This window comes from Laetiporus sulphureus (assembly GCF_001632365.1).
Source record: "Laetiporus sulphureus 93-53 unplaced genomic scaffold LAESUscaffold_18, whole genome shotgun sequence".
In the NCBI taxonomy this organism is placed as follows: Eukaryota; Fungi; Basidiomycota; class Agaricomycetes; order Polyporales; family Laetiporaceae; genus Laetiporus; species Laetiporus sulphureus.
The window spans coordinates 280,085-302,337 of NW_024468527.1; the positions used below are offsets into that span (position 1 = coordinate 280,085).

At 50.5% G+C, this 22,253-nt stretch overlaps 5 protein-coding genes across 5 annotated transcripts; 2 read left to right on the forward strand and 3 right to left on the reverse strand.

The window, feature by feature from the left end:
- Positions 1-661: 661 nt before the first annotated feature.
- LAESUDRAFT_713987 (uncharacterized protein) lies at positions 662-2,475 on the forward strand (the record flags this gene model as incomplete). Its single annotated transcript, XM_040907029.1, has 14 exons — positions 662-703; positions 994-1,047; positions 1,135-1,186; positions 1,243-1,292; positions 1,358-1,509; positions 1,579-1,615; positions 1,667-1,708; positions 1,766-1,779; positions 1,827-1,917; positions 2,039-2,056; positions 2,113-2,138; positions 2,211-2,236; positions 2,295-2,329; positions 2,386-2,475. 14 exons carry the CDS (start codon positions 662-664, stop codon positions 2,473-2,475), a joined length of 729 nt encoding a protein of 242 aa, XP_040764591.1.
- Positions 2,476-5,399: 2,924 nt separating this feature from the next.
- Positions 5,400-6,752, reverse strand: LAESUDRAFT_623443 (hATC-domain-containing protein; the record flags this gene model as incomplete). Its single annotated transcript, XM_040903305.1, has 6 exons — positions 5,400-5,624; positions 5,688-5,936; positions 5,998-6,086; positions 6,141-6,354; positions 6,414-6,556; positions 6,617-6,752. Coding segments are annotated over 6 exons (1,056 nt in total), but the record flags the coding sequence as incomplete, so codon positions are not given.
- Positions 6,753-7,474: 722 nt separating this feature from the next.
- Positions 7,475-8,048, reverse strand: LAESUDRAFT_652802 (uncharacterized protein; the record flags this gene model as incomplete). Its single annotated transcript, XM_040904381.1, has 3 exons — positions 7,475-7,663; positions 7,717-7,929; positions 7,977-8,048. 3 exons carry the CDS (start codon positions 8,046-8,048, stop codon positions 7,475-7,477), a joined length of 474 nt encoding a protein of 157 aa, XP_040764593.1.
- A 7,320-nt stretch (positions 8,049-15,368) lies between these two features.
- Positions 15,369-18,799, forward strand: LAESUDRAFT_736719 (GMC oxidoreductase; the record flags this gene model as incomplete). Its single annotated transcript, XM_040910713.1, has 10 exons — positions 15,369-15,451; positions 15,474-15,510; positions 15,974-16,049; positions 16,787-17,137; positions 17,198-17,237; positions 17,392-17,571; positions 17,794-17,872; positions 17,928-17,948; positions 18,019-18,122; positions 18,250-18,799. The coding sequence occupies 10 exons, from the start codon at positions 15,369-15,371 to the stop codon at positions 18,797-18,799; spliced, it is 1,521 nt and encodes a 506-aa protein (XP_040764594.1).
- Positions 18,800-19,046: 247 nt separating this feature from the next.
- LAESUDRAFT_743186 (uncharacterized protein) lies at positions 19,047-20,844 on the reverse strand (the record flags this gene model as incomplete). The annotated part of the gene is made up of 6 exons (XM_040911246.1): positions 20,489-20,844; positions 20,247-20,438; positions 20,020-20,191; positions 19,630-19,964; positions 19,383-19,574; positions 19,047-19,358 (listed from the first exon to the last, which is right to left on the reverse strand). Exons 1-6 carry the CDS (start codon positions 20,780-20,782, stop codon positions 19,047-19,049), a joined length of 1,497 nt encoding a protein of 498 aa, XP_040764595.1. The 5' UTR covers positions 20,783-20,844.
- Positions 20,845-22,253: the final 1,409 nt, after the last annotated feature.

Here is a 22,253-nt window from a genome sequence, read left to right on the forward strand (position 1 = left end):
ACATGTAGTAGGCTTATATACTGCCCTAGCAGGCCACCACCGAGAGTTTGCCTGCTTGGGTGATTAAACTAGATATGGTAAAAGAAAGACTGAAACGAGTAAGATATTAGCTGAAACTTGCAATATAATTGTGTTCCTGTTTGAGATACCGGACCAGACCATTAACACATATCAAAACACGTTTCACCCATGCTGACTTGGCTGGGCAGTCTTCGCGCATCTTTGCCATGATGGCGGTCCTTTGCCCCGGTCTTCTGGGTGCCTACTGCTGATGCTGTTGCTACTGCTAAGTCCACCAAGCCTTCTTGCGTTCAGAAGCATCGGCGTAGCTTCAGGATGGCCAAGCTTTCCCACAACGCTTCATTTCCACTGCCTCATGGTGAATGACTCTTGTGGTGGCAATAGCACGGACTGGCTCGTCGCCTTGCTGGCCTAACTTTGCCAAAATCGGGGTCATTCTCATGCTTCTGTCGGTCAGCCGCTCTCGCCGCGCATCACTGCACCCACTCATCCATCTTATCTTTCTCGATTCTGAGGCCGTGCTTGGTTAATGTCATATAGTCATAGTACTCCACGATTGTGTCTGTCACCGTCAGATTTTCACCCCGTTTGCATGCCACCCAAAAGTACGCAATGACTTTGTGCAATTAATGTGATGACCATGCCGGTAGAGGAGGCCGAAGAAAGGCTGTGGAGGAGCCTGGTCTGGCTCAGGCTCCTCCACAGCCTTTCTTCGGGAGACCAGGGGGGCCTTGATACTAAGGGCAGGAGGACTGTGCCACATCTCAGCCACAATTTCGTACTCCAATTCATTCCTGCTACATACGCGTTAGTCACGTGCTCGTGCTGTCAAGTCCGAGTTCCCCATTCTCCTCATAGTGGCTGCACTTCAACAGTTTCGCATGATGATGATTGGTCTCTGCCTTTTGGTAGAATCTCAATTGTTACCTTCCTGAGTCAACACTGTCCCAGTCAGTTTGTATGCATATTCAGGGAAGTACATCGCAGGTCTCAGGGACATCTGACAGGAACACCAGCCCACCACAGGTAAGCATCTTGGTCTGCAGGAATGTTGATGGTGTCTCTTGAACTTCTCAATATTGTTGACTCATCCGCCATCATTATTCAATGCAGCACTATCATGTTGTTGATGGTTTGCATCGTCTGACCAAAGAGGCATCACAAGGTGATAGATACCATTCTAACCTGTGTTCCCAACTGCTCGATAATGACACATGACAGATCCAACTGTCGAGATGAAGCAAATAATGAGATATGGCTGGAGGGATCCTGTATGCAGAATTGATAATGCTGCTGAGTAGTATGAGGAACCGCGTGTCTGCATTTTTACTTATAGTTGCCAGCATCTGCAGGACAGTTCTATGTCATCGCCCCCTGCAGACATACAAGGGACAAAATCTCCCGGCATCTCTGGCGTACTTGGCGACTTATTAGCATGTATGGGATCAACCTCAATCCAACCTTGGGTGCTGCATTCATCGGGATTTTGTGCACCACAGCATAAAGACAATGTCTCTGATTATCAATTATATGCTGCTCAATCTGACGCCTCTTTAGCTTCTATGGTATCACTGCCCTTCAGACAATTTACTATGTGTGTTCGTCATCAGATATTAACTGCTCTCATTTTGCTTATGTCCTTCAGTTCATGACATATCCGAAAGACAAGCTTCACTTGAAACTTCTAGTGGGTTTCCCGTCAGCTCTTCATGGCCATGTTGTGACTGACTATCTGTCTGCGCAGGTGTTCATACTGTGGTATGCATCTGCAACATGCTCTATGCAATTAGTACTGAAATATGCAGGATTCTGGACACGACATCCCTTGCATTTGTGGCACACGGTGTCTACACCCTTCTCGTTCTTGATTTTGGCAATTTCTTGGCATTGGAATATGTGGTTTGGTGATTCCCAATCCTTGACGCACAGCTCTATCTGAGCATTGCATCTAATTCATTTAACGGAAGTATAGCGGTACGCATGCAATTGATCTGTGCTATCTGAATACCTGCTTTAGGCGGAGCCCATGGTGTTGGTAAGCAATATCTGTCGCATATATATTGATTGTCGCACTTAATGAACACTCATTAGGTGACTATTGCTTTGATCGTTCATCTGTGTGTACTCTGTATCCACCACACATCTGGCTGATGATGACTGTCGATATGAATACTGATCTCTGGTATCAGGTTTCTAGTCTACCATATCTGGACATGTATGTGCAAGGACCATACTGTATACATGTAATGGCTGCCTGATCATGACGAATGCAGTGAATCAAAACTGGTGGAAATATGCTATCTTTCTGGTAAGCAATACCTCGACTTCATCACTCACTCTCTGAATTCGCTGATACACTTGCAGGTGCTGTTCTCTATTGCTCCTTTCAGTACATATTGCATGAGCGTGTTAACATCTCTCGTTGGTGTTCTAACTGCTGCTACCAACGTATAGTCATTGCAGTGGGTGAGTGTGCACATATAAGAGATCAATCAATGTCATATTGATTTTCAGCCATCCAGTATTCATCGCTCGCATGTAAGCGCACTGTGGTATTGCCAACGCTGTATCTCCTTTCTGAGACTAGCATGCCATGAGTTTCTGAAATGATTCAGATCCCCTTTGGAGTGATGCACCACCTCAGGCAAGTGAAATGTAAACTGGTATTTGCACGGTACTAATCTGCTTTGGGTGTATAGTGGATAGACATCGCTGCAGATACCCTGACGTCAGCTGTTGACCTTGTTATTGCATGCACGATCTGCCTTCAGCTCTACGCCAGCCGCACCAGTTTTTCAAAGTGAGTTCTCATGTTGGTTTCAGATATGCATGCTCAACGATATTAGGACCAATGCGATCATCAACATCCTCATAATCTACACTATCAACAGCGGTGTGTTGCCTACGTACGTTTTCAAGTTGATGTGGCCGCTTTTGCGTGCCTTAATGCATGCTGCATGGCACATTAGGATCGTGAGCTTCGCCATGATGATGTCACAGTATTAAGTGGCACCTTTCTTTTTGCACCATTAAAGTCCTCATTTGAGTGGTTATTCAGATGCCAACCCTCATATTGGTCTCACAAAGTGGATACTTAGACAAACAGCACAATATCACCACATACATTGCGGATATGACTGTGTCTACCGCATGACCACCAAGCACCCATGATTCAGCCACCCAGTCACGTAACACTGGCCACTTGCCCTATTTGGAAGATGTCAGGAGTTGGTCACGTGACATCAGGCCACTTGCCCAGAAAGGAACTCATTGGACCATCAAGCTAGCAAGCACCCAATTCGCCACTCAAGATAGTAGCACCACTTTGCCGCCTAAACCAATAGGCAGGTACCACAACAGAGGATCCCCCTACCAACCGGCATACAGTATAGCCAGGTACAGGATAGGCTACAGTGAGCCACAAAACTGTTGCAATGTTTGCAACAGTTGTGTTGTTTGGCTTATATCTCAGGAACCAAAACAGCTACATATGCAAACATACATATCATTAGAAAGCCTATGATATGAGCTTTCAAATGGCACTTAGATGAAGTAAATCCGCCTTCTGGTTGGTGAGATACAAAAATGTCTTTACAAAAGATGCATTGCAACAGTTTTGTGGCTGACAGTCTTAGATATGAAAATTCTCAACTTCAGTACTTTGTGTACCCTCCCTTTGCCCTCAACACAGCTCTCACCCTGTCTGGCATACTATTTATTAAGTTCTGACAGACAGAAGCCTCAATACCATTCCATTCCTTCTGTACCCTGTCCCAAAGGTCTGCAATTCCTCCAGGTGCATTTTCTTATGCTGCCAGCCTTCTTTTGAGATGGTGCCAGAGGTGTTCTATGGTGTTGAGGTCTGGAGACTGTGCAGGCCATACCATAGTCTCAAAACCATGCTCCTGTAGCCACTTCCTGGCTTTCTTGCTGGTGTGCTTGAGGTCATTGTCTTGCTGAAATACCACATCCTTCACAGTTTTGCCCCATTCCTCTATGCTATTCTGAAGTTCATCCTCCAGAATAGAAACATAAAGATCAGCATCCATCTTGCCATCAATCTTGCAGGCGTATTCAATCCCTTCCCAGCCCATACACCCCCACATCATGAGGCTTCCTCCCCCAAACTTGAGTGTCCCTTCTATCAGCCTATCACTGAGTTCCTCCCCTGGCTTCTTCCATGCCCATTTCCTCCCATCTGACCCTAACCTGTTGATTTTGGTCTCATCTGTCCATATAACCCTCTTCCAGTCCTCCACAGTCCACTGCTGATGGCTAACAGCAAAGTCCAGTCTTTCTCTCTTATGACACTTAGAGAGAAGGGGACGTTTATGCTTTACCACAGCCTTCAGACCGGTGCTTTTGAGCTTTCTACACATAGTCTCCACATGAAAGGGCTGGTTGACAACATCTTGGAGAAGTTTGGTCACTTCCACAGCAATATCTGCCTGTCCAGTGATAAGAAGGCGAGTAGCATGGTGAATGATTCCAGGATTAAGCTTGCTAGGACAACCTCCACCAGATGTAGGCATGTTAGGATGATGCTCAGAGCGAATTTGGGATACAGTGGAGTAATGGACTGCAGTCACATGAGCAATCTGTCTGACAGAATGGCCTTGATCAAGCAGGGAGAGAATGTGGGCAGTCTGAGTAGCAGAAACCTTCTTCATGATGGTTGTGTTGAAGTTGAACAGTCTGTTTGGTGTTGATCAACTCATGTTGAAGTTCAACAAAGATCACATGATCAAAACTTGAAACCTTAAAGCAAACAAACTTCTGCAAGGGGGTATTTTTGTTTTCAGAGTTGTCAGCCACAAAACTGTTGCAATGCACTTTTTATAAAGAATGTCTCATATCTCACCAACCAGCAGGCGGATTTACTTTATTCAAATGTCATTGGAAAGCTCATATCATAGGCTTTCTAATGATATATATATTTGCATATGTAGTTATTTTGGTTCCTGAGATATATGCCAAACAATGCAACAGTTGCAAACATTGCAACAGTTTTGTGGCTCACTGTAGATCTTCTCACAACCCTATCCAGATGAAGACTGATTGTCACACTCATTGTTCTGAGTAGTGTTGTTCAGGGCCGGGCTCAGCTTGAGGGGGCTTGGGCTTGCATATTTCGCAAGCCGGGCCTTCACTGGAGGGCCGGGTCAGGCTCAGGCCGGGCTTGGGCTCACCCTCGAGCTTGTTATATAGACACTCACAGAAATGCATTTTTGTACTTCATAGAAAGAATATGAATCTAATTGAGTGATCTACACATCAACATCATCGTCTTCTACATCAGAATCCAGGTCTAGCACCAGATTTTCATCAATATCATCACGTGAGGGTTTATAGTTCTCTTCAGCAGCTTCTAACTCCTCCTCCGTGAAAGACGAAGGCCCAACATCATGAAAAAACAGGTTCTTATGGTACGCACATTTGAGTGCCTGGAGGGCCTCAACAATGTCGCCCTTCAACCGGTTTCGTCGTTTAGTAATCGTGATGCCTGCGCTAGAGAAGGCCCGTTCACTTGAGACTGAGGTTGCCATAATTGCAAGATAATCACGTGCAAGCGAAGCCCATATAGGGAAGCAGTGTGCATTGAGCTGCACCATTGCGTAAGTGGAGATCAGCAGAAGGCCTTCCATACAAAAATATGTAGTACGTACCCCCCACCAATGCACCGTAGAGACCGTCTCTGGAATATCATCATCGAGCATTACATACTTATTGAACTCCTTCTCCCACTCCTGTCCTGGATCTATGACAGTCTGGCTCGCACCTTTAGATGGCATGGCATGAGTTTCCTCATCAGAGGACAGGTCAGCAAGCATGGAGCCCATGCATCGAATAGACTTCGTCTTAAGCAACATTGCTTCATTGGCAGGGTTGGCAGCACCGCAGACATCGGCATACCTCTCCTTGTACTAGCATGACTTCGTTAGTGGCTAGCAACATACGAAATAAGGAGTGACTTACAATTCGCCTGATAAGCAACATGGCTTCATCACGCAGAGACTTTGGCCAGCTCCTCTCAAAGAATGAGAATCGTATACGAGGGCTTAAGACTAGGGCTATATGTCAGTACTCATTTGATTCATGTAAGTCGCAAATGTACGTACTGATTGAGAATACATACACGTCGTTGTGGCCTGTCTTGTCATAATACTCGCTAATCTTGTCAAGCCCTGACTGTAATCCGGCTTCGAAATACTCATACTGGTCGTTTTGAAGTCGCTCTGTCCAGCACGCATGCAAATCTTCAAGTGCAGGTAAGGCGAGATGTAGTGCAGGTTCATGCTCGGATGAGAAACGCTGTTGGCAAGCGTCCGCACTCTGACATGGATGGACGGTCATGCAAAGTCTAAATATCACAGTGAGGGTGCTGAACGTACCTGTAGAATGCGCTGAAACTTCTTGACGTGATTCCATTCTTCAGCGCTGGGCAACAGTGAGTACAATTTTGCTGAGGTTGCACGATCCTTGGCAGTACGAGAGATTTCCGTAATGAACTTCTCGACATGCTGTAAAGGCATGTCTTCAGTCAGCTATGAAGGCACACACAGAAGTCTATATTAAAAACCTGCCGTGCGAAGACTGTAGGCACGATTTAACATCATGTACGTCGATGACCAACGGACCTTCATATCGACTGTAAGAGTCTTGATGTCATTGAAGACAGCACCGGCTGTCACTTGAATATCATGAAAGCGCTGCTTGCGCTGACTTGAAGAGTGTTCCTGTGTGATGATGATCAGTATTACACTGGATGGTGAATGCTCAGCCTGGCTGCTTTATTCGTGCCTACCTTGACCGATATAGCACGAATAAGTCCGACTTCATCACGCACAAGTGCGTTCATATCTGGTAAGTGCGCATCGGGCTGGTGAGGATCATAGTGAGGAGATTTACTTTGCGCAGCTATCACTGCTTGAGTAGCTAAGTTTATGATATGGGCGAGGCATCTGTAGGATAAATGTAATCAGTAGTGGCTCGAAGCTTTTGCATCAACAATACGGATACATACCCGACGTGCCGCTGGTCTGCATCAAAATCTATGTGATGTTCTTTGTTGATGACCCTGGCGAATTCTCTCATCATCGTTAAGTTGGGGCTCGCATTGTCGCATGTCACCATGAATATCTGCAAGTCAATGAAGGCTCGTCATCAAGGCACACATGATTTCGCATAGTATTAGATTAGCACTCACTCTTTCTTCTATCCCAACGCGTTTGGCGACCTTATATAATGCTTGACCGAGACGTTTACCGTGATGTGAGCGATTCATCTGCACGAAACCGATGAGTGTGCCCTCTGACGTCCATGCACTTGACACCTTCTCCTCGATCCAGTGGGCAGTTACAGCGAAATAGCCATCGATGTTGCTTGCTTGCCAAGCATCGCAGGTAAGTGATATCTTGCCAGATACAGTTGGTCCCTGAGGCATCAATGTAGGTCAAAAGGGTCTACACAGTAAGGATATACATACCGTCAGACACCGCTTCAAGTCACGTAAGTATTGATGAAATAAATTGATGATTTCACGCCATGTGGTGGATCGTCTAGAGATCTTGATGACGCCCTTGGCACGTGAGGCAAGTTGGATCATCTTCTCGAATGCTGGGTGTTCGAGGGCACTGATGGGCTAGTAAACTTCATCAGTAAGTCGAATCAAACCTGTTCTTTTGAACAGCTCACCTGATCTGTCTCCACAAGCCATTGTATTGTGACAGCCTGGAACGCATCATCGGAATATGGAAGGACACGTTCGACAACATCTCCCATCTGAACGCATCCATCTAATGTGCCCTGTGTCTTATAGCCTTCAACAATGTTTGCCTTTCGGGCTGTTACGTCGTCCGGAAGCTTCGATTCGAAAGCTTCTTTCTGGCACCACTTGTAGTATCTGTGCTATATGTGCCATTAATAAAGGCACAAAATCAGTGGAATGAGCATACCTTATGGTGACACTGCAAGTGCCGTCGCAGTGTTGTCACATCTGCAACGATGGTGTGCTCGCCAATGCGCATTTTCCTGCAATAACGAGTCAAATCATATCAACAAAAGCAGTTATAATAACGCGTTAAAACTTACTTGCAAAGCCGACAATCACGAATGCACTGCTTCTTGTCTGGTTTGGAAGGATGACGACGTTCTCAAGGGTCATCAAAAAATGCCTGTATATCAGCGGTCTCTTTGAGTCTTGTCTTCTTCTCACTCGGCTCCACAATGTGGGCAAGATCTTTCAGGTGGCCTTCAGAATTGTAGACATCCTGATCCTTCTCGCTAGTGTTATCGAATATGTCGTCTGCAGTACAATGATAAGTGTCAGCTGCTAAATCATGCAATATGTACTTACCTGATCCTTTCTTCCGTTTAGGTGGCCGAATCTCCTGATCTTCATCATCATCCCCCTCAACTTCAATCACCGCCGCTGTTGGTCTTGGAGAGCGAGGGCGAATGGTACCTATAATGGTGTGTCTTTCAGCATTGTTCTCATCTGTGAGTCGAGCGCTGGGTTTTGGCACGCGTTTTTGTAGCAGTGATGCAGATACTTTGTCTGCGAGTGTGACTTCGTCACCCATGTTGAAGGCCTAAAGATAAGGGGGGAATCTCGAGCAGTGGCAACGTGGTGAAGAGGACACACCAAAATTTAAGGGCCACTTCTAGGGCCCTATTTTTCCGTGCAAAGCCCTAGCTATCCAAGTTTCAGGGTAAGTTGCCCAGCTATATAGTGAAATTCGATAAAACTGACCTTGCTGTCTGTGTTCATGGCACCAGCTATCCATCTGAATATACAAAATGGTGACATGACGTGGCACAGATGGAACCTGAGTTGTGTAGAGGATGCTTACCTCTCACAAACCGCATTGCATCTTGACTGAAGTGGTGGCCAGGGCTTCAGATCTGAGATCCCACCTGGGCTTGGCGACGAGTGCGCTGGTCGCTGACCATCGGCTGCTGACTGGGGGAACACCAGAAGATGTGAGAGAGCGGTGTGGGGAGGCGTCTAGAATGACAAAACGATGGCGCGATTATGAAACAGTTATACAATTTGCTGAGTTGACGTCCAGCACACGTGCGTACTTTCTATTTCAGGACATTGGCAAATATGCCCAAAGCCGCGGGCTTGTACGGCCGGGCTCAGGCCTGCCGAAGCAAAAGCTGTGCCCTTTCATTGGGCTCATGGTGGGCTTGGGCTGGGCTTTTAGCGGCTGGGCCGGGTCAGGCTTGGCCGAGCTTGGGCTCAGAAGCCCAGCTGCGAACAACACTAGTTCTGAGTTTGGACAGATCCTCTCATCTGATGTTGCAACTGTTGTGATGTGCCCTGTGGGCCATCACCCATTGGCCCCTCAACAGTGGGCCCACTTACAGGCATTTATCTCATTGGATTAGATAGGATTACCTCAGCGTATCCACGGCCATTGTCAATAGTTGCTATGATGAAGTCCAGAACCATTACCGGTTCTGACAATATGTTCACATGTAGGTATCTGAGGTCTCACAGTAGCACAGTGCCAGGGGCCCTGCCCTACATGTATATAAAGCCCATAAGGATCTAAGGGAGGACCTTAGATTCATTATTCTATTGCATGCGGCCTAAACAGCCAATTCACCCCCTAGTTGTGAGCATAAGGCTAAGGGCCCTTTGAGCCCCATTTTCAGACTGCATACCACTGCGCACGTCCTCAGCCTAGCCCTTGTGGCAGGCTTTTTATGTGGGATCATTTGTGCAGGTCACAAAAGCAGACTTGCCCTTAATTGGGTTAAGTGCTTTGGTGCTTTGTGACAGATGATTACAGTTTGTATTTCAATGCTATCAGAATGCCACATAATCGCTGACATGGCTGGAAGGCTCTCGTGTGGCCTCAGAACCTTGTCGTCGAGGTGTTCAATATGATCATATTGAAGGGTATTTTTTTTGGCATTTATTTCTATCCCACGCTATGTGTGGCGTTTAAAGGGAGGATGTACAGGCACGGGCGTACGCTACAGTGCAGCGCAACTCAGGGTGGCTACAACAAAGGGGAAAGGGAAAAAGGGCGACAGAGCCGCGAGGGGGGCGATTAGCCTGGGTCGAACGGCGCAAGGCTCGCAGAAGTGAAAGCAGGGGTGGTGGCGATGAAGAACGCGAGACGTTCCAAGCCCTCTGGGTGTTTCCATAGGCGGCGGAGGTGGGTGCGGGTTGGAGTGGCAATGCCGAATAGAATGCGCCGGGCGTCATCGTGCAGCGGGCAGCTAAGCAGAGTGTGGGTGCGTGAGTTAAGGAGCGCAGGGTTGCAAATGCACCCGCGAAAGGTACGGTGGTATCGGGAATTAAAGAAAGTGCCGATGTGGCCATGACCGACGACGGCCTGGACAAATCGACCCTCGGTGTTTCGAGAAAAGTCTCCTAAGTGGAAGACAGAATGAAGGGTGGTGGAAGGAGCCCAGGGCCAGGCTTCACGCAGTGCAGTGGGACGATCAGTAGCCGCATACTCCACCTGCCAAGAGGAGGTCGCTCGCTCGCGCGCCCACCTCTGCGCCCACGCAATTGTGGGGCGGATGCTTTCAGGTTGGGACACAGCCGCCTTGGCGAGGCGGTCAGCCACTTCGTTGCCCAGTACACCACGGTGACCAGGCACCCAAACCAGCATGATTTTTAAATTAGGAAAATCGCCCATGAGCGGCGTGAGGTGGTTTTGGAAAGTGAGTGAGAAGGGCTGCCCCGGGTGGGGGTTCAGGGAAAAAAGGAGAGACAGGGCGGCGCGATTGTCCGCGCAGATGTAAATGGTGGAAATGTCCGGGTAGGCAGTGAGGAAGCCTCGAAAATAGGAAGACACGGTCGTGATGGCGAAGAGCTCCACGTCAAAGACCTCGGCTCGATGCCCCATTCCCCATGCATGTTGAAATTTTAGGGCGGAGTGATGGTAGACACACGCACCTGCTCCTGCTGCACGATGATGGGGGGCTGGTAGCGGGTGAGAGGTTTGGGAGCCATCGGTGAACACCCAGAGGGCTGTGGGGTCAGAAAAGTGAGCGGATAAAAGCGGGTTAAGAACAGAGTCGACATGATGAGTAGATGCTTCCTTAGAGGGAGCAGGAATGAGTGTGACTATTCGCGTGCCCCACGGGTGCTGCGCCTCCCATGGTGGCTGGAGGAAAGGGTCAGTGCGCATGGAGTCGCGTGGCAGTTCCTCCTCTAGCGCAGTGACCGGGGTGTGCTCCGCGCGATGATGGCGTATGGACAGGTTGAGGAGGGTGAATTGGGGCGGGTATAGGTGGGCCTGGTCGCTCATGCAGGCGGCGACTGGGTGGTGCCGAGGAAGGGTGAGTAGTCGCACAGCCGCGAGGTTAGATAGGTGCTGCAGCTGCTGCTTCATTGGGAGCACGCTGGCAATTAGGTTCAGGGCGACCTGTGGAGTGGATTTCCACGCTCCGAGGAACCACCGCAGTGCCATGGTTTGGACACGTTCGAGCAGGTAGAAGAGGGCGCGCGGCGCACAGGGATTGTACCAGATGGGGCTGCCAAAGGTGAGCATGGGCAACACAGTAGAGAGGTAGAGAAGACGGGCTTGGGCGACCGAAATGCCTCGCTGGGTGTTCGCGAGTTGGTGCAGAGCGATGACCCGGGACTGAGCTCGCGCTGCCATGACGCGAATGTGGTGCTCAAACGATAGGGTGCGGTCAAGCCATAGGCCGAGCCACCTGAGGTAGGGCTTCGGCTCCAGGCATTCTTGGCGGCCATCCCACTGAAAGAGTAAGGGTGGGTTAGAGGATAGACCAGCGGTCGACGGACAGAAATGAATGAGCTCAGTTTTGGGCATGCCGACGGTGAGGCTGAGCATTCCCAGGGAACGAGCGATGGTGGGAAGGGTGTCCCGCATGAGTGTGACATTGTGTTTTAGCGAGAGAGAAATTATAAGGAGCGTGAAATCGTCGACGTAACCTGCAACAGTTTGCTGCGGGTGGAGAAAGGGATCAAGTGCGCTATAGAGGGGAGAAGAATATATGGTGGATAAAACAGGTGACAGGGGCGAGCCCTGGGGAATGCCGAGAGCGGCGACGGGGTAGGAGGAGCCGAGCTCCCCTTGTAGTTTGGGTGAGACGGAGCGGTCAGCAAGGAACGACAGGATCCACCAGACTTTGTTGGTGGGGAAACCAAGTGAGAGAAGGATAGAATGCAGGACGTCGTGACGGATGTTATTATAGTATCCCTCGATGTCCATGCAGAGAAGGGAAGCAGAGAAACCGTTCGCCCAAGTGGTGCGAATGGTATGGGTCAGATGCGTGCCCACATCGACGCAGGAGTGCTGCGATCGTCCCCCAAATTGGGTGCCCGGGATGAGATTCAGGGCGCCGATCTGCCAGTTAAGGCGTGCAGCCACCACTTTTTCCAAGAGTTTGCTCAGGGTTTCGAGCAGGGCTATGGGACGATACGTGCTGGGCGCCGTGTAGTCTGGCTTGCCCAGTTTGGGAATGAACACAAGCACTGCTACTTTTAGTGAAGAAGGAAGGTGTCCAAACGAAAGAGATGCGGCTAGGAAATCATAAAGAGCGTGACGTGCGGTGGACTGCCAGATCCACTGAACGAGCCTCCAGGAAGTTCCGGAGGGGTCCGGAGCTGACAGGAGGGAAGTAGAAGACAGTGCCGCAGACACCTCACTCTCGAGAAGGGGGTGGGGTGTGCGCGGTGACGGGTACGGGGGGGATACGATAGGGTGCAAGAAGGGAAGAGACGGAGAGGAAGGGAAGTAGTGCTCAGTGAGCACCTGCTCGATGTCGTCAGGCAGGCTGAACGACTCATTGCGAGCGCGAATGATGGATGGCGCCGGGGTGCGTTGCCCCTTGGTCCACGAGAAAAGGCACCAGGGATTGCTGTGTTGTAGTTTGGAGGCTGCCGCAATGGCCCACTCCTTGCGTGCCGTGCGGATGACTTGCTGGAGGTCGCGCTTTGCGTGTCGACGCTCTGTGATGCTGGTGGCGTCTTGGACTCGTTGTCGGGCGAAATCGCAGCCGTCGTTCCACCATAGCTGTGATGGTCAGTGGGTGCGGGTGCGTGGTGGAAAGGTGGTAATGTTGGCAGCAGCGATGGCTCGTAAGATTGCCACGGCACCCTGATCGAGGTCACGGGTGGACGAGTAGCTAGGGGGAGGAGGGTTGGTTAGGAGGGCGATGGCGAGGGCGTCAAGCCACTCGTTTCGCAGGGACGGATCCACGCGGAAGCCGAGGTCAACTTCCGCAGGAGTGGCCTCAGTGCAAATAGTATAGGTAATGAGTGAATGGTCTGAGGCCCAAGGGGAATCCTCAACTGCATACTGTGAAAGAGCGAAACGGGGGCTGCTTGAGGCCCATACCAGATCGATGATAGCACCCGTGGATGGATTTCCTCCGACAGTATGCGTGGGGAGATGTGGCTCAGTGAGCAGCTGCAGGCGATGGTCGATGGTCCATTGGACCAGGTCGTCCGCCCCTTTGGTAGTGGTACGGAAGGCGCGATGCTCCCATGACCATAGGGGGTGATGCATATTAAAGTCCCCACATAGCAGGAGCGGGATGTCAGGTGGGAATGGAGAGGAGAGGAGGTGCCAGAGGCCCGACTGGCCAGCCGTGGGCGTGTCGTTGTAGATATTAACTACCAAGAATTGGTCACTGTGCGACGCACGAGACACGAAAGACAAGACGAGGAGGTCCGGGTGAGAAGAGATATCAGAACGGAGCGTGATATGGAAGGAGTCAAAAAGGTGTTTCCTCACCAGGCAGCTGACGCGTGGCCTGGGTGTTGGGTTGGAATGAGGGAGATGGAACGTAACAAGATTAAAGGGAGCCGCATTGATAGTGCCGAAAACAGGGGCACCGGTTTCCGCCCCGTGCGGGGTGTCAGACCCAATGCGTCCCCACCACGGCTCTTGGATGAAATATAAGTCAAACGAAGAATTGGCCAGGAGGCCATGGAGCCGCGGATTCAAACGGGCTACATTCAGTTGTGCGGTTGTAAGATTCATGATGCAGCGACAGTGGACAGCGAAGGAATGCGATACTGAGCGCGTGCAGTGCAAGACGGGTCGGCAGCGTGGTGCATGCCATGGATTCCACAAACGCGGCAGAAGAAGTGGGTGGACGGACACGGGACGGTCGCAGGGTTGTTCTCAAGAGCACAGGCACTGCAAGCGTTGCGGTGCTGATCGGTAGTATGGGTGTCCTTGCCGCAGAAGCGGCAGAGGGGCAGTTTGCGCTTACAGAAGCGTTCGGTGTGAGTCAAAGCCCAGCAACGTGTGCATTGGCGCAGGACAGGTTTGTCCTTAGAGCGCTTTATGAGGAGTCGAGCTCCCATGAACCAAACAGACATGGAGGGCTCGCCGCGGTTGTCACGGCCAAGTAGGAAACGTGAACAGAAGTCCCGCTTGGGGTCTTCGATGGAGAAAATAAGGGGCGCGCGCTCCCGCGTGTCATCCGGCCCTGCAAAGGTGGTGAAGGCAGGTATGCCGTTGAAATAGACATCCGTGAAAACAGGATTGGTACGGAGCTCGGTCATGATTTCTTCCCCGGTGAGCAGAGAGCCGCTCACGGGGTGGCGCCTCGGGCACGCCGGCACGAAGAGTTTAACAGTAGGCAGAACGGGACGGAAGCCCTGGGGCAGCGCGACGGTGCGTGCACCCGCCGGGGCCGGGGAGGCAGCGCGGGGCTCAAGATCAAGGATGACGCGGATGGCCCGCAAAGCGTCTCGAATAAGGGTGTCTGGAGAATCATGAGAGAAAGTTAGGAGCACCTTGTTTGGGGCAAGGCGCATGCCACGGAAAGTTACCTTCGACCAGGCCTCAGCTTCCTGAATGCGCTGGGTTATGCGCTGATACCAGATGGCAGGGGCGGTCTCTCGGATGCGTGCTACCTGCTCCGGCATGAGGATGGTATGGTAGGTTTTGTCCGTCGGCGGCGGGGGTGGCGGCGGCGCTGTGGTGTTAGTTTTTGCGGTGGTGGGCTTGGCGGCGGCCGTGTCCGAGCGCGCGCTGTGGGCGGCATCGGAAAAGGTCTTGGCGGTTTGCTTGCGCGGACCCGCGGGGGGACCCGGGGGTACCGGCAGCGGGCGGGATCGGGCCAAGGTGGCTTCGATGGCAGATAGACGCGCATCGATGGTGACGGTCGCCGCACGGACGCCCGCCTCGATGCCCTTCGCGATGGCTGTCTGTATGTGCTCGGGCTCAGGGTTAGCATGCGTGGATGCCCTCAGGGGGTCCATGTCTCCAGCGCACTGTCGGAGGACGGTGGCGAAGATGGCTGATGCCCCTTTGCCCACTCTCGTTTGCATGACCTCCTCATTGTTGAGGAGTCGATTCTGGACGTCCGCGAAGGTGTCCGCAAGGGCGTCGACGATGTCGATGATGCCCTCGCTGAGGTCCTCCGTGATTACTGGGTCTTTGGCCAAGGTGACCATGCGCAGGGGCCGCTGGAGGAGGTGCTCCAGATCGGTGAGTAAGTCCCGCAGGAACGCAGTTCCCGGCGGGGTTGAGACAGGTAACGGTTCAACATTACTTTCACTAGCCAAAGGAGACTCCCCCGGGGGGGCACGCTCTACAGTGGCGGCCTCCATCTCGACGTCAGTTGCAGTTGCCGGTTGGGCGCTTGACGAGGACATGGTGGTAAAGAGACAAGAAGGGTTGAAGGGTATGTTCGTGTGACAAGGTCAATGAAGCTTCCTTGCATTCTGACAAAGTGCCATCCATGCAGCATATACCAATACACTCCATGCAACATAAGGTGCCACATAATTTACCTTTGATATGGATCCACACCATCTGCACTCTGAACAGTAGAAACATCACAAGAGACTTGTCGGCGAAGGCCACCATGGGAACAATGGCGTTTGCGGTAGTGGATTTTGACACCAGCGCCATGGCTCGTTCATCAAACTGTTCCTCAGACAATTTTGACAGCGTGCCTCCGGTAAATTCCTTATTACAAGACGTTATAGCCATAGCTGATTTTCCGCTTTGTAGATCGCATCCAAGGCTCAAGTTCCGACCTACGAGTTGTCAGCCGTCAGTACTGGTGCCGTTAGCGGAGACCAAGATAAAAGCATAGTGTGATTGCCACATCTCACTTCAATCGGCCGATGCATTGTGAACTGGTTAAGGGAAAATGGACTGAAGTTATGAAGAAGTCCTAAGTTCTCACCATGTCGAAAATTTCCCCTGTATTGCTTCCCCCTACCACAACGAGCTCTCGCGTACGTACTATCTTAGAAGACGGTTGTGCATCTGGGATAAGGAGTCTTGATGGAGCAATGATCTAGGCTCAAGACCGGCCACTTGTGAAACGTTGATGAATCATCACACCGTGTGTGATGAGATATTTGCTTTTATTCCATTTGCCAAATGCGTAAACAAAGGAGTCGAGCGAAAGTCAAGAACCGCGGGACGGCCGCAGTGTCTCGAATCCGTCATAGAAATGTATGTATCATCTGTTATTGAACGACGGTGCGAACGCTGAGTACTGAAGTACTGATGCATGATGCATAATAATGCAAGCTAATAATGCTATTGGCTGGAATCTACTTCCGGGGGTTGTCGGTTCATCGAACAGTCCACTCAGTGGTTCAGTTCAGTACCAAATGTCGAAGTGCACCTCAGACCCTGGATTGGCGCCTTCATTTCATTGAGTATGATTCAAATACTAAGACGATCTATCTCTACACGTTACGCCATTTCTCTCCACATTCCTTTCAGTCGACGAAGCGTACGACTGCATCATCGTGATTCATCTGAAGCAAGTCCTTTGCGCGGCAGTTAAGTAAGTGCTTCGAAGTTGACGCTCATGTCTTCGGCCCCAGGCGATGGCACGGAAGGTTGTGTGCTCGCAAACAGACTGAGCACTGACGAAGGCGTATCAGTACTTTCCGTGGGACGGGGCGGGGTAGAGGACAACTGGATCTCTCAAATTCCTCTATTTGCCCAGATTTTAAGGTCGCCACGGATCGTTCGCTTACACGTGCATGGAACCGTCCCGCAAGAGCGTGCGGATGAACGCGTTATCGAGCTCACAGACGGCAAATCTCTGGGCGGGGCATCCAAGATTAACGCAATGTTGTATACGCGAGGACTACCGGCCGAATTCAATTCACGGAGTGCCGCAAGCTGCGAAGGTTGAAGCTATGACGATCTTCAACGATACTTCATCAAGTCGGAGACAAACTTGGATCAAGACCGCTTACGTGCAGATGATTCCCACGGAACATCGGGTATGTATCCTTTCGTGGCACCATCATTCAAGTCGCCTAACAATGTATGAAGGGGAATGACGCAACAAATCTCATCAAGGACACTATTGGGGCTATTATAAACAGTGAGCTCTGTCCCACCTCGGGGTGTTGCCATAATCGCTAAGATGTGTTGATAGCATCATGGAGGCTGTTAAAAGCCTTGATATCCCGTACATCGATGATTTGAACTCGCCTTCACATCCGTCGCATGGATGCGCCAAAATGCACTACACCATTGACGGGTCGAGAAGACATAGCTCGACCCTCAGTGCATTCCTGCCACAGAAACTCGTCAACGAGCGGCGAAATCTGCAATTGTCTCCAAAATCAATGTCAAAAAAGTGCAAATGGTGTAGCTACTAAGCAGAAGGAATCTTCCTGAAATCGGCGAATGACCGGTGCCATCTCGCTTCATACGTGCTCGCGAATGAAGTCGTCGTCACCGCCGGCCCGATCGGTTCTCCTCAGATTCTGATGTTAAGGTATGACTGTTTACTCAATGAACTGTCCACAATTCATTGTTGCGGCTGTATCGACAGTGGTATTGGTCCAGCGGAGCATCTCAAAAACCATGCAAAGGCGGTGATCAAGGACAATGCGGCTGTCCGTGCCCATATGGTACGGTAAACGTTATGCCTCTCTAATTGACGCTAATCAATACCCTCCGCCGCAGCAAGATCATATGTTCATCCTTGTACAATTTCGTATGTCATTGGCAGACTCCCTAATCAAGTTGCAAATGCGGCCATGGCTTCTGTTCAAAGCTCTACATGTTCTACGGGATAGGCTTACTGCTCGCTCCTGTCCTTGAAATGTCTATCTTCGTTCAATCTCGCTTATTCGACTCCGACTTCCGCATTATTACGCAGTCCAAGCGGACGAAGATGCAGCGCTACCCGCCAACCTACCTGATATTGAGATCATGCCCGTAAGTTGGCGAGAAATACTATTACAATGATCTTTGACGTATATTTCTGAATACAGATTGCGTGGAGCGACCTGGTGTCATCCAAGTCGAAGGGAGACGGTGGCCTAGTATTCCTTGCTATAGCGCTCCGACCAACTTCATTGGGCACCGTCCGCCTTGCTTCCAGCCATCCTCTCGACGACCCAATCATCGACCCGCAATACTTGTCAACTGAGCATGATAGGGTCATAAAGCGTAAGACTGTGCGACTCGCATTGTGGCTGGGAAAACAGGTTGCGGCCCAAGGGTATCCTATCATCAGCTTCGAGGTGCCTGCCAGCGAGAAAGACGAAGACGTTGATGCATTCGTCAGGAAATGGTGTCATACATCTTTTCATTACACATCTACCTGCAGGATGGCGCCGGAAAGCGAGAACGGGATAGATGGGGTGGTGAATGACCGTTTGCGGGTACACGGAGTCCGGGGCCTGCGTATTGCAGACTCAAGCATATTTCCTCACATTCTCAGTGCTCATACCGCAGCTGCAACTGTAGCTGTCGCCGAGAAATGTGCGGACATGATCAAGGAGGATCGGGGCTCAAAGGAGGCGCAGTCTGTCTCGCAATTTGTTTACTAGGACAAGACTTCATGCCGCCTGGATGTATTTAAAATCTGTGGATAGCCGTAGATCATCGCGTGGAGGGTGCACTGGTCTGCAATTGTGCCAAAGTCGTGTGGCAAACCGCTCATACACGATTCGGTATTTTGTGCAGCATCATTACGTAGGTCAGTCGTGAGATGTAGATCATCGTACATTTGAAGTAGCGTAGGGGAGCCTGGTAGCAAGCACTATTCGGTTGCGACTCATGATGAGACAATTCGCATCAGCTGCGGACAAGAAGTGGCATTTCCGACAGCCGGTCATGTTTCAAATTGCGCACCCACTCGTCAACGCTGCCCTTCTCGACTACCAGACCATGCTCGGACTGCAAGTGCCTGCGAAGATCATAAGCCCGACTGAATACGAATCGGCAGCAACCGCCGCTTTGGCCGCTGGCCGACGTTGGCACCTCATTTAGGACGAACGAAGGAGGCAGAGTCGGGTATGGGCACTGCAAGTTGGCAGGATTCTTGAAACGGGTCTGTGAGCGTGTTTGGTATGCATGTCCTGTGATGAAATCGATGCTCAACGCCGTCTTGCGATGTTCCTCCGCGCTTACATCACCGTCAGATTCTTGATCTGTTTGTGTGTCAGACTCGGAACTCGACGGAGACTTTGCGCGGTGGATTTTGGCGACATGCCGCTGGAGGAGGTGCTTGTAACCGAACGCACGACGGCAATCCGCATGCGGACAGATGAAATCTCGGCGACCGAGATGACTGACATTATGGTGACTGGTGAGAGCCTTTTTCTGCATCAGATGTGAGTCTCAAGCCTAGCGAAGAGGCGCATGATTTGATTCGCACAGATTTGAAGTCCTTTCCACAGCCTTCCTCAGCGCAGATCCAATCTCTGCCAACTTCCCCTCCTCTTCGCCGTTTTTTCGGTGTTTCTCCATCCTCAGATGGGAGTGTCTCAGCAGCTGCGAGCTCAGCCTCGAGATCGCGCTCGGAATGTAGCTTCAGGTGGGCACGGAGTCCCTTCTGTGCAGCAAACGCCTTTCCGTTGCAGGATGGGTACGGGCAAGTGGGCGGGTGAGACGCCCGCATGTGATGCTGAAGAGTCGACCAGGTTTGGAAATATGTAGGGGCTGAACCCGGTGCGGGCAGACACGACTCGTGGACGCAAGTGTAGCGTTTCTCTGCGGACAACTTTGAATGAGAGATCCTGCAAAATCGACGCGAGATGCAGCTCACCGGTGTGGGTTTTGGCATGGGCCCGGAGCTTCTGGTTGGTAAGAAATGATTTTGTGCACTCAGGATGTTCACACCGGTAAGGCTTAGTCCCTTGAAGGGCGTGATTTGTGCAAACATGCTCCCTCAATTGATGATGTTTCCCGAAGGAGGCCTGACAGGTAGGTTCCGTACACTATCCATGGCAGGCGATTTCAGCGGGAGGAGAAGTTTAGCGAGCACAAGCTAACCTTGAAAGGTTTTTCCCCCTTGTGCAGCTGCTGGTGCACGCGTAGATGCTGTGACGTCCAGAAGCGCTTTTCACAACCAGGTTCATCGCAAACCAAAGGTTTCGCAGAATCGGGTTGATGCGTCCGCGCATGTGCTTGTAGATGGCTGTCGCGTAGATATGTATTCTTACATACATGACAAATGAACGGCCTCTGGAGCAGGTTGAGATACAGTACAACGTTCGTGTAAACAAAGTACGTACATCTCCTGTATGTGATCGTTCATGCTCGGCCAGGCGCGACGGTTTGGAGTATGCTTTCCCACATCCCTCATGTGTGCACTGGTACGACTTGTTCCTAATTTTCTTGATTTGCTTTGCATGGAGTGACGCCGAAGATGACGAGGAAATTTGAGGAACAGGCTCGAACTCGGATTCCGACTGAGAGCGATAGCTTGGAGACGGTGAAGACGGCACACGGAGAACGAGTGATGCAGCACCTCTCTTGCGCTTTCGGAGCACAACCGTTGTGCTTGCTGGGGCAACAGTGCTCACCATGTTTTGAGAACTTTCATGGATTGCAGATCATTGCACCATGGGGCCAGGCAAACAGACGCTCGCAGTGGACGAAAAGTTAGAATAGAAGCGCCGGCCGCACTCCGGGAGGACCAGCGCAAATCCCCCCAGAGCCTCGATCCCGCTGAAGCTCGATATGGGGTCTCGAAAATGGTCCGAAATGGGGTATTTTGGACTGAACCTCGTTCCAAAAGGGGGCAATATGGGGTAGATTTGGGATCCAACCTCAAAACATCGTAAAAACTCGTTAAAATGGTTAGGAGTTGTATAAAATTGTTACAATTGTTGAAAACCGTAAAACATCGTTAAAACACCATTCCGACCTATTTTGACACTTTAGCGCGCTGTGATTCATTGTTACAAGTCATTTTGGGGTGATTGTAATTATGTGGTATAATATAAGTATCTCAGGCTACTGTTAATTTACATAACAGTAAGGTTCCGGGGGACCCATCGTCAGTGGGAAGTGGGGTCAGTCGGGATCGAACCTGCGCCCGCGATGGTCCCATATTTTGGATCCAACATTTTTGGCCGCAGGGGGGTCGGATTTGGGGTATTGGCATCAAACATTTCACCGGGGGGTCTCCGGGATCGAGGCTCTTGGGGGATTTGCGGGGGTCCTATTCCGGGCCAATTGGCTGGATGGCGACAGAAATCATCGCCCTGGTAGAAGATCGGCCCTTTCCTAGGTTTCATGCAGGAAATCAATCACACAAGCCCACTTTCTATCAATTATCTCGGCAAGAATGTCTGCTAGCCTCATAATGTGTGATTGGGCAGTGTGCGCACGAAATTAAGCTACCAGGCTGAAGACCATTGTCATTGAACTAATGAAATCCCTGACATTCATTTACAGAAAACATTCTGAGGAACCTTGTTCTAATTATCGATCATGGAAACCGACAATGCACTCCTAGGCAGCTTCCTTGAAAACATTGTCATGACGTCTCTGATAGCTGCAGGAGTATGAAGTATAAGCACTCACGCTTACATACAAGGGTTAGAGGAGTAACGCAGCTCTCACAGAGAGTGTTTTCAAATTCAATCAAAGAAAGCAACTGGTCAACAACCTTGTTGTTCCAAGCTCAAGCTAACGAAGTTCAAGCTTCGAGGCGCAACCTGGCACAACTCGGAAGTTGTGGCCACACCATACGACCACGTGACCGCGTATACCACCTGACATTGGAGAAGCGACGGCGCGTCTCTTTCACAATTCCTTCTGCGCTGAGATCCATATGCTGGCTAACGAGCGATGGATAGCGCTTTCACTAGTCTACTAGGCACTACCCCTCAAATTAGCTAAGATCAAAATGATTCGAGATGGTTCTGGCTGCTGACTCAAGTTTCACCGTCTGACCGTCGTTTTAGTCGAGCCTGAGGAAGACGAGGACTTGAACATGCTCAGACTCAATGAATGAATACCTCATTGGTGGGAAACTTTATGATCTGATCC